Source organism: Solanum dulcamara, chromosome 5, assembly GCF_947179165.1.
Source record: "Solanum dulcamara chromosome 5, daSolDulc1.2, whole genome shotgun sequence".
In the NCBI taxonomy this organism is placed as follows: Eukaryota; Viridiplantae; Streptophyta; class Magnoliopsida; order Solanales; family Solanaceae; genus Solanum; species Solanum dulcamara.
Genome location: NC_077241.1, coordinates 10,189,536 through 10,202,000, shown reverse-complemented (window position 1 = coordinate 10,202,000; position 12,465 = coordinate 10,189,536). Strand labels below are relative to the sequence as shown.

At 33.4% G+C, this 12,465-nt stretch overlaps 1 protein-coding gene across 1 annotated transcript; it reads left to right on the top strand.

Annotated features, from left to right (window-relative positions):
* Window positions 1–2,851: 2,851 nt before the first annotated feature.
* LOC129889017 (60S ribosomal protein L18a-like protein) lies at window positions 2,852–11,746 on the top strand. The gene is made up of 4 exons (XM_055964114.1): window positions 2,852–3,227; window positions 8,935–9,010; window positions 9,383–9,497; window positions 11,403–11,746. The coding sequence occupies exons 1-4, from the start codon at window positions 2,999–3,001 to the stop codon at window positions 11,460–11,462; spliced, it is 480 nt and encodes a 159-aa protein (XP_055820089.1). The 5' UTR covers window positions 2,852–2,998; the 3' UTR covers window positions 11,463–11,746.
* The last annotated feature ends 719 nt before the right edge of the window (window positions 11,747–12,465 follow it).

Here is a 12,465-nt window from a genome sequence, read left to right as displayed (position 1 = left end):
TTTAAAAAGATAAGGTAAAATTGAACCTCAAATGAAATAAATACTGCGAGATCCTGACTGAAACTCGATTAGAACACCCACGATCTTTCTTTGTTGTATGTAGTGGTATATGCATTGTGTTTATATGAAAGTAATGAGAAAGGAAGAAAAGATATGAAGATGTTTTTCTTTTTCTCTCTACTTTCTTTTCTCTTTTTTGATGTGTTGTGTTGTATTTTTTTTTCTCTGCAGATGATTAGTCTTTTTTTTTTTTTTTTTTGTGAAGGTGTGTTGTATTATATAGGTGTAAATGTGTGAGAGGTGTAGGAGATGAGTGAAGTATTGTGTGAATAATGTGAGTAGTGTAGATAAGTTGAGGGAAAGAAAATGTGAGTGTGAAGATTTTAGTTTATTTATTTATTTTGAAAGATAAAAAAATATAATAATAAAAATATTAATTAATTCTTCCCATACTAATAAAATATAGAAAAGTTAAATAGATAGAACAAAAATTATTATTAAGAAAACAATAACTTATTTATAAAAATCAAAATTAAAAGAAAACATATATTTTTTGTAAATTTTCTTTTCTTTAGAACAAAACTTACACTAAAATGTGGATCTATTTTTTGTAGTTTTCAAATCTTTTAAAATAAACTTACTAAAAATAAGATAAAACTAAAATATTAAATTTGGATATAAAAGAAATATTTAAGGACTAAATGATGTAAAATCTTGGATTTGGTTAAAAATTACGTGTCTACAATGGTGTTAGTTTTTGATAAATAACTTTCAGTTTTTATTTATCATAAATTTCTAAGTTGTCACCTATTATTTTATCTTAATCCTTTCTATTATTATTAGTTTGTTACAAATTATTGCATTATATTATTATGCTCAAATTGAAGCGATGTGTAGTGACATATATATGAAAAAATCACATGAAGATTCTTTCTCAAAGTAAAGATCTTTTTTTGTATTTCTTTTTTTACGTTTATTTTTGATATCCAGTTGATATAGAAGTCCGAAGCTATATTTTTGTGTTTAGCATTATTTATTTTTAACTTGCCTATAAATGAATTTGTAGTTTATTTATACATTAGATATAACATGTGTGTATTGTATCTAGTATGGTGAGTATAATCATGCGTGTATTGTCATGTAATTAGTTAAACGGTATATTTCTCATCAAATAGGAGCATTTTTTTTTTTACAACATTATTGGTTATTCTAGCTTAATTATATAGTCCTGTCTGAAAGTGATGTTTATAATTCTTTCAAATAGAGATTGTAGCTTCTTTTTTGTTTTTTTTAAGCTAATTATTCCTATGTATTACATGTAGATTAAGATGGATCCTGAAATAGATGTGTCTACATATAATTAATGAGTAAGTTGCAAATATTTAATAAAACATATAAATTCAAGTAATGTGTATCGTGACAATATTTGTTGACCAAGATGTATATAGTATCAATTTAATAATTTCAAAATAGCTACTGATTACATTTGTTCACAACAATGGCGAATTCGGAGTCACAATCAAACACAAAAATATCAGAAAGATGGAGAAGAAGAAGCGAAAGCAACAAAACGAAAACACAAACTTGTGCTGCAAAGTGAAGAAGCAATTAAGGTACAAAATTATTCCCCATGGTCCATGAAGAAATCTACAATTGATTTTGATCATTCGGAATAACTTTATTCCTCTCGGAGAGCCAGTATTTGTACTTCACTGTTTTGTTATATTTTGCGATAGTAAAATTTGATTTTGTTTCTGTTTTGAATTTTTTGATTTGTTTGCAACTTTTCAGATTTGGTTTTGGGAGAATTAGTTTTGTTATTTGGTTAAAAGAGAAACTTGCTTTATATGTTTTTGATAACTTTATTTTATCCAGGGGTGACTCGACAAGCCTAAAAAAAGGCATTAGCCCTAGGCTCCCTAATTTGAGGGGCCTCATTATTTGAGCAATAATAGGTTATAAGATATATTTTAAAAACAATATTGAGTATTATTTATAAAAAATATAAATTTTTCATATAAGGAAAAAATAATTATTAGAAATTTGACAAATCTATAATACTATATGTCTTATAATAAATTTTTGGCTTTAGGCCACTGACATGTTTGAGCCACCCCTAATTTTATCACTTCATGATTTGAGAATATTAACTTGAAAAAATTAAAAATTAAAAAAATTATTGATTAGGGTGAACATGTATGTATTTAACTTATTCTTTTTAGGTAGGAGTAATGTTTGCTTACGTCCTCATCTAAGCTTCACTTGTAAAGTTGCACTATGTTATTTTTAGATTATGAAATAAATATTGACATTGTAATACCGATTTACTGGCAAAATTCTCGTGTTATTAACCTCTTGGTAGATGACTTTCATTTTTCTTCCATCCTTTATCATTAATTTTTGTGTTATTATTAATTTGTTGCAAGTGGTTGTATTATATTATTATATTCATATATAATGTAGTTTATTGTTTCTTTATCTTATTATTTAAAGTGTATTTTTGTGTACCAATACCTATATAATTTTAACTTTTGATATTAATAAAATAATTTTATTTACTATATTTAATTTTGCTTCTTAATTATTAGTATGATGATGTTTTATCATGTTTAAAAAATGCGATGCGTAGAAAATTATAAATGAAGTGAGAACTCTTTTTTCACTTGAATATGTACTTCTTGTAAGCTTCATTTTTATCATAAGTTATATATAAAAATAATAATTAAAACTATACATTATATAAAAATATTATTATTTATTTTAAATATAAATTAAATAATAATTACTAAGATACTAAACTAGTTAGTAGTACGTATGCATGAGCATTTAAGTGATGAAGGGAGCAGAACTTTTTAGCCCCAACAAAATAAAATAAAAGGAGTCCACGTGTCCGGGAAATGCTAGCATCGAAACGCCTCAAGTGATCATCAACTATAACAAAATCGCCGATCACAATCTCTTTGATCGAAACCCTAAACCTTTGATCGAACGGAGAAGGATGAGCGAAGAAGGTGGAAAGATGAACAGAGAAGCTCCGGCAACGGTGGCAACCTCCGGCGAACCATTGCAGGCAAACTATTACTACGGGACATTTCAAGGAGTCGCCAATTATCAAATTCCTCCTTCGCAATCTCAACCGGTCTTCGGTTTCCCTCAACCCATACCTCCTCCTGGTGTCTCCGCTGTTCCTCCGTGTTACTATCCTCATGATTATCAAACCGTTCAAGGTGCTTTGCTTTTCTTTTTATTGTTCAGATTATATTCATAAACTGATGTATAATGTTTACAGATTCAAATGAGAATACGGAAATTTAAGTCAAATTTGATTTCGTTCCATTATTTTTTTTCTAATTTTACATTGTTGAATTTGTGTGCTTAAGTAATTTGGTTGTGCTGGGATTAGAAATGGATTATAATATGATTAGATATAGATACTCCGTCTGTTTCATCTTATGTGGCAGGGTTTGATTTGAAACAGAGTCTTGCTAAAGAAAGATAGGTTTTTGACACTTATTATTGGGTTTAAGTTGTTATATACACCATCAATGTGAAAAGAAAATTACAATATCAAGTCAACCAAAGGCTACTTACATGTAAGTCTATTTAAAATTTTCAAGATTTATAATTTTGAAAATCAGACATGCTACCTGCTACAAGAGATAATTGGAAGAGTCGATACTTATATAACTGGGTGGAAATTAACTTTCATTAGTAGTGTACTTTATGCAATGCCTATCTATATGATATCTCTATTCCAGTTCTTGCAAGTGTAGTGAGAAAAATTGATACACTAAGAAGAAATTTTCTATGGCAATGTAATTGTGGGAAGAAAAATTCACCTAGTCAAATTGAATGCCTATCAATCGGCCAGAAGAAAGGGGGATTGGGAATCAAAGTTTTGAATATATAGAACCAAAGCTTGATGAGAAGTGGTTATGGAGGTTTACTACAGATGAGAACTCAATGTGGAAGGATGTAATTAGAATCAAACATGGAGCAAAAGATTATTGTACAATAGATCGTGTGAACATCTCTTATGGGGATTAGTGTATGGAAGTCCTTGAGGAACTTATGGCTGTGAATCATAAGCAAGTCAGACTCAAGGTAGGAAATGACTTGAAGACATCTTGTTGGGAAGATAACTTTCTAGATCAAAGTCCATTGAAGCAACTATTTCCAGACATTTATAATCTTTTGCTAACAACAAGGGGCAATTGTGAGAGAGTTGTGGACAAAACAAGGGTGAAACCTTAGCTTCAAAAGATTATTAATTGATTGGGAGATTGGTAGAATTACCAAGTTATGCAACGCCTTAGCACAATTCAAACTGCCTCTGAGGATTGCATGATATGGCAAAGGAAAGTTCTTTGTCAAGTCAGCTTATGGAGAATATAACCTTTCAAACAATCCGGTTAGATGTTGGCCATGGAAGATGATATGAAGACTCAATTTTTCGTTTAAAGTTTGTTGCTTCACTTGGTTGTTGGCAAAAGAGGTTTTGACGCAGGATAATCTGGTAAAGGAGCTACCGGTTATGTTCTAGATTCACCTGGAGAACAGGAAGAGATAATTAACCATCTCTTTTTATTTTGTAAGTTGACAGACCAACTTTGGAATTTTTTTGTCAACCTAAGGGGAATTAGGTGGACTATGCAAGAAGAATAACGAAAGTACTAGCTAGTGGGAGCAGAGATGGAAACTTATCTGGTCGGAAAGAGAGATGGAGGGTTGTCCCATCATAGAATACTTAATAGATTCAAAATCTGCTTTTGATATTCTAGACTACATGTAAGCAGACATTGTTCTAGGAACTTACTTGTATTTCACTCTTTGGTTACCTACACAACTTGTTTAGGTCTATAGGATACCTTGTTATATAATTTTTTTTTATTTATAATTCTAAAAAAAATACATATAGAAAGATGTCATTCTCTTTGGACTAACTAAAAAGGAACGAGAATCACATAATTTAGAAGAGGAATTACAGAATTTTTATAGTTGCAAAGTATAGGTAATTGAAAATATGTTGTCGTATAAGCACCACCTAACTATAATATTCCCTCTGTCCTAATTTATGTGAAGATGTTTGATTGAACACGAAGTTTAAGAATGAAGGGAAGACTTTTGAAACTTGTGGTTTAAAATAGGTCATAGATGCTACCTCTCACTAGCACACACCAGGTAGTTTTGTCTTCCAGGACTTGGACATGTGAGAAGAAATCACTAGTATTTTTTGTCTCTGCAAGAAATCAAACCTGAAACCTCATGGTTCTCAACTCACTTCACTAATGTTGAATGGTATTTTTAGTCAAGTAAAAGGCATAATGTTTCATGATATGTTTTAAATAAGTGCAATGAGGTTAAAGAAACTACTAGTTATGAGTTCCTCCACATCTGGTGGTCTATTTATCGATGAAAGGCCAAATTAATCAGTGTATAACATGTGACAATGTGTAGGATATTCTGAAGTAAGTTATTTTAGCAGGGGCAATGACATTGAGTGTGAAAAAGAGGACGGGGAGAGCTCATGTTTTGATTCTTTCTCTCTTAAGGTTCTCTGAAAGTGAATTCCCATGCTTCCTTTGGTTCCAACATTCCAACTTTTACAAGGATCGCTGATTGTGAATTAGAAAAGGTATTACTGAATGTTAAATATGTTGAAGATGATCTGGAAAGGAAAGATGCCACATAAGTTGGTTTGTTTCACATGGCTTGTTGCAAGGCAAGCTGTTTTGACTCGGGACAACTTAATGAAAAGGGGAAGACAGTTATGCCGCACATGTTTTTTATTTTATATCTGAGACAGAGACAATAAACCATCTTTATTTGCATTGTAGAGTGACTGAGAAACTATGGAAAATATTCATTAACCTGAGGGATATTAGATGGACCATGCCAAGGAATACTGCAGAAGTTCTGGCATGTCGAAATAGAGATGGAAATTAGTCAGGACACAAGGAGAGATGGAAGATTGTCCCTGCCTGCATCTGGTGGACAATATGGAGGGAGAGAAATCAAAGATGTTTTGAGAACAAGAGCATCCCATTCCAAATCATTAAAATGAACTGTTTAGTGACCTTGTATTTTTGGTGTATCCATACTGGACTTAAGGATCCATGGGACATCATCCTATTTTTAAATAATTTATGAGGGAAATAGGCGTTTAGATTCTTTTTTGACAGTCCCTCTATACTTTTGATGTAATTACTACAGGAGTTCACTATTGGTGTACTTCTCAGTTTATAATACCAGTTAACTTTCTCCAAAAAAAAAGTTAACTATGTTGAGAAATCATATTATACATCTTACAATAGTTTATGGAGGTTTAGTGCATTTTTCACTTCCACGTCGAAAAACTATGCATATTAAGGTAATTAGATACAAGAATATATACGTGTATTTGGGTCTAATTAAAGTTTGTTAAAGGTTACGAGAATTAATTTCCCAGGGCTTTACTTCAGTGGCAAAAGCAGTACAATGAGAGATAGGCTCGCATATTGGAGCCCTGATATAAACCAAGTTTGGTATTTAAGTAGAGAAGGCTAGAAAGGTAGTCCGTTATCCACCGCCGTTCAAAGCTGAAAATAAACAATTTCTTGATTATAATAAATGATAGGTTTGGAGAAAAAAAGATTATGAGATGGCGATAGAGAATAGAAGAATTGGTCTTTCAACATCGACCTCTTAAACCTTTTTCCTTTTCTTATGAGTTGGTCTTAAGTGTGTTATGAGAAGTAAATGTAATATCTAATGAGTATTTTACCAAAACCTTCTTGCTCTCTCTTAGTTGTTAGTATAAAGCATTAAAATTTCTTGTTCGATGTAGAGTGGTTGTTTGGTGGGAGGGATTAGGAAAAATATACCTTTGAAAAATCATGCATAAGATAACAATGTTTGGCTTGGGGTAGAGGGATTAAGGAAAACAAAATCCTGCAGTAATAACACAATATTTGTCTGTCCATAATTTTGGTTTGATAGGCAAGATGAAATATTGCTCAGTTTGGTTGTCCATATAAAAATAACTCCTGCATAACTTTATGCAGCATTTGGCTAGCGGTATTAAATAATACCTGCATTAAGTATGCAGGACTTTATATATAATTTTGTGCAGTGTAGATATACATACATATATTATTAATTCTAAGATAAAAGTATTTTACGACAAAAAATGGCCTTTGAAGTAGGTAATCCCTGCAAAATATTTGCATTGTTATTCATTGCATAACAATCACAATATTATTTTTAAGCATATAACAGTCCCAAAGGATTGGGCATGTTGGGTGTTGTTTATAGAAAATCATATCTTTTTGTAAGTTTTCTACTTTCTCGTATATTTCTGGTATACGAGCATGTTCATTCGCTTGAATTTCAATAAAATTATTACTTTATCAAAAAACAGTCCCTTCATTTGTTATTCACTGCATAAACAATTCTTGCATTATAATTCCTGCATAGCTAACATGCAAATCAAATGACCCTTTTGTGTCATAGGCTAAGGAGGCAAGTCACCTAAGAAAAGATTAGTGTGGATGGTGCAGTCTAAACCCCTTTGTTATATTAACATTCTGATTTCTATTGACCCTTCAAAGTTTTAGTTTAGAGTCTTCTTTTCTATTGCGCTTGAGCTGCATGCATCTGAAATGTATGATAATGAATTTCAGGCTATATGCAAAAAGAAACAGAGAAAAGGAGGTCATTGCTTTTATTAGCCCACCTGATATTCGTGTTGACTGAGCATTGATGAATATATGGCAATACCAACATTGGTGCCTGGCAATTTGATGTGATTACTTTAGCATGGTGGTTGGAACATTTCCTTCTGAAATTACCTGTGAAATATTGATGTTAATTAGTTTGATGTGGACTTAAAGTGGAAGAGGCGAGAATCTCTCTTATTTGTCTCTCAGTTTATGTCTGATTTAGACCTCACATTTGTTTCTTTAAGAAAATAGTCAAACATATTCTGTTTATGTATCTGTGTAGATAACGTTATTTTGCAGTAAATATGGCGAGAATTTTTACAATGTTGCTTTAACTAGGCTTAAAAATTAAGGAGAGAATTATACCCTTCGGAGTTGCTCAGATGGTTTGTCTTGGGACTTCCACAATGGAGGTCTCAAGTTCGAAACCTCTTGCCTGCGACAGCAGGGGTTGGACTTTTGGATTGAGCTTGTCGCACGGAACTTGCCTAATGTGGTTTACCTCTCTTGTATGGTTCACAAACTATTTGCACAAGAGCAGGGTTTACCCTGTGTATACCCAAAGGTAGCGGCTGCAGATTCCTTTGTCATCAAAAAAGAATTATGGATATAATTTTGTCAACGGGGCTTTAACTAGCATCAAAATTACGGAGATAACCAACAAGGTTTGTGATGGAGTGGTAAATACTCCTTCATCCTTAACCAAGAGGTCTCGGGTTCGAGTCCCCTTGGGTACGGAGTCACCTTTTTTAGGGAGCGCTTTACTCCTCAATGTGGGACTTCCCAGCACGAATCCGGATTTAGTCGGACTCCAATGTGGGTACCGGACACCTGGTGGAAAACCCAAAAAAAAAATACGGAGATAATTTTGTCAATGAGGCTTAACTAGGTTTCAAAAGTATATAGAGAATTTTGATCAACAAGACATTAACTATGTGTTTGATACTTCCTGCTTTATTGAAGTCCTAACTGCATTAAAAGTATAAAAATAGGTAGTTTCTTGATTTGCAAAAGTAAGGCATATAAACAGGGGATCCTTTTTAGTTTTAAATACTTCCCTCTATTTCCTTTCTATCAAGAGTGGAGAACTATGAGATGATTTTCATTGCTTTTGGCGCTTTGTGTAGTTTGTCTTCAAAGGAGTAGTTTGAATGAAATAAATTTTGGCTATTGAAAAGACTAATGTTTAGACTTTTATATACCATATTCTCATTTGGCTTTGCTCTGATTTTAGGTTATGCTGTTGCCGAAGGTAGACCTATAAGGGAACATCGGCTTCCTTGCTGTGGTATGGGAATCGGCTGGTTCTTGTAAGTTCCGATATTTGCCATTCTTTGCCTCCTTCTCATTTGTTTGTCTGAGGAGGTAAGTGATGTAAATAACCTTGACTGACTTATTATTTTGGCTTAGGAATTATTTGCTCACCAAAGTCGGTCACTAAATTTTAGCTAAGAGAAACAATGAGATCAGATGTTAGGTCTTTGGGCAACAAAATGTAAATGCACACAAGAATAACAACTTAGCAACATGGAACCTAATGTGTGAAATTTGCTAATGGATTTACCCGATCCTGACATTAATGGACCAGATCATTGTAAACTAGATCTTATGATTCGTGGAAAGCTCAACCAAAATTTTAACTATGGTTTGTTCTCTAATGCTCTTCTGACTTTATTTGCAAGGTTTGTTATTGGTTTCTTTCTTGGTGCCATTCCCTGGTACATTGGAGCTTTTCTTCTTTTGTGTGCTCGGCTCGATTACAGAGAAAAACCTGGATTTATTGCATGCACTTTAGCAGTAAGTTTATTCATCTCTTGCAATATCAATTCATATATTTATTTTATTTTTGATGAGGTATCAATTCATTTATTTTCTTGAAAATGGCAATATCAATTCCTTCTTTTCTTTTAAATGGCAATATCAATTCATTTATTGCATATGCTTTTGTATAATGGCTTTGTTTGAGCAACCAGTAGTTTCACGTGCGTTTTTTTTCTCACTGAGGTTAACCTATATCGGCCTGACACTTGGAGATATGAGATTCTTAACTGTGTAACATGTATGGTTGTATATGTATGCACTGGCATTACTGAGTGATACTAAATTAACTGTGCCTTTTAACGCTGGTTTGCTCTGCACAATTTAACTTTTCAACTCTCGATCTTTGTGCTAGAAACTTGTTGTCTGAGAAAGAGAGAACTGATGAGGCTGTACAATGGAGCAGTGTACTGACCATTGTGCTTCATAGTATAGACTATAGAGTAGAGAGGGAAATTTAGTTAGAAGTTAGATGTTGTCTGCCTATGGATTTACCTTCCTGCTGTTTTCACTTTCAAGCAAGTAGCATGAAAGATGATTAAGTATTTTTATTTATACCGGCATCATGTTGTTCAACTTTGTGGATAGGCATGTTGCAAGTTTAGTGTAGTCAACGCTCAACAGTAAACTAAGATTGAACACCATCATGATCAAGCCCTCCATGTGCATAACTATTCTTACCTTCTAACCTGGGCATTGGACTAGCTTGTTGAAGTTGTCTCAGTGGAAAAATGCAGGAGCAAGTAGTATGAAAGATATTACTAGAAGTCCCTTGATTTATTGTTGCATCATATTGTTGAGCATTGTGAAAGGATGTTTTTGATAAGGAACTGGGAGAGGAAATTCTAACAAGTGGACTGGCATGTTGCAAGTTTACTGCAGACTATAATAGATGAAGCTGGGCCTTTCTACGCTAAGTTTCTAGCTACATATTTCCAGTTTGTCTTCTTTCATTTACATATCATAAGAATTTAGAAGTTTGTAGGCTTAGTAGAAGAAAGTAGAAACACAAATGAGGCAGCACATAGACCTTATCTTTTGGGAGGGATGTGATAGATGGTTCGGGAAGGAAACTATAGACACCTCTCTTTCTTCTTTGGGGAGAATTTGGGATGAGTGGTATTAAAATTAGCCTAGTTCCAAAATTTTATACTTCTTGTAACAGTATAGATATGTGCACCACATGTTCAATTACTCTAGAGCGCCTCACATTATAGGTTTCCCATATATTGTAAATGTGTAACATATTACTGCCTCTTCAATTGTAAACCTGTAGAGTGAGTCGAGAAAATTTTTCGTAAGCACATGGAAGTTTGGGCATAGATGCTGTTTGGGTGGCTCTCTGTAGAGTTTTTTTTATCAATTTGCTTGTAACGGAAGTTAACAATCTTGAATGGAGGAGGATCAAGCACTGGAGGAGTTATGCACTGAAGCCTTTAACTTCCGGACATGTGTTTATATCCTCATAGACCTTTAGGTGTGATTTCTCTAGAATCGTTGAGAAAATATTGTTAGATAGACTTGTGAGTTGCGAACATAAAGAATATATTGTTAAGAAAATACACTTCTTTCATGAGTATAACATCTTTGTAGTAAAACTTTTAATTGCTAAAATAGGACCAAGTATTGGTTCCTTTTAGCAAAATTTGAACAGATGTGTTCCTGTTGGCTTGTTGGTGCTGAAGAGGTTGAATAGTTTCAATATGGACCTTTTGATGACTAATAGTTTCACTGTGGAATTGTTTGTTGTTTGCCAGAACACCAAAGGAAAACAGTGTATACCTGCATTTTCACACACTTCTGGTGCTCTGTGTTATTCTTGCATATCTTAGTTATTCTGCCTAATGTTTAGCTTTGACTATGTTCATTTTGTTCTCTCATCAGGCTACGCTTGCTTTGGTTGCTGTGACTCTTGGTGTAGCAAAGGCAAATTATACCTGGTGAGAGACCGATTCATGCTGCAAATGTTGTAAATTTTCACGAAATATCCATAAAGGAAAAAAAAAAGGATAAATGGAAGGCAAGGGAATTTTCACGAATATATTACCTAGTGGGATTTCACTGGATATGTTGTTTGGAATCGCTGTTTATTCTTGCAATTTGTATATAGCAGATACCGACTGAGTGATGCTTATATTCTGGTAATGCAATTTCTTAGTTAGTCTTGGTTCAATGTATTCTTCTAAATATTTGTTAAAATATCCAATATAAATGCAGTATTTGATTTGGAGGATTGTACTACATTGTTTATTGTATTCCTATGGAAGAGGTTGGCAATACATTTAGCATTGTATCGTTTTAGGTTATTTTGTTTTGGTCTATGACAGTCTCCTCAATGTCTTGTATATTTGTTTGGAAAAGTTGGTTACAAGGGCAATAAAACATTTTTCGGAAAAGGACCAAAAACGCTTCTGGATTATTGCAAAAGATCTAAATATATTCTTCATTTATATATTTTGCTAAATATATCCCTCTTCATTTGTATTTTGTTATTATCTAATCATAAACATTGAACCCAATCAAATAAATATATCCATCTGATTATTACAAAAAAACTGCAACTAGCTGGAAAAGACTCTCTCTTGTGTCCAACGGCTAAAAGGATAACTTGACGCAGCGTGTTCTCACGCGACACCGCCATGGAGCATTCCATGGCCGGACAAACGGTGTGTATCACGCAGCCTAAGGATCCTCCACCTAATCTGATAAATGACAATGGCAACAACAACCAGAGGCCATCATATGTGGAGGCCTTCGTCGGGAATGCCGAATCAGAAAAGCCCCAACTCACAACGGCAAACCTGCTGTGATCTTCAAAGCGACTGACTTCTATGGGGTGATGGCGGAGGAATGCAAACTAACTCTAGTCGGGAAATTCACTATGGGGAGACCAAGAATTGAGCTCATCCGATCAAAATTTCTAGAACAAACTCCTCTCGAAGGCAAG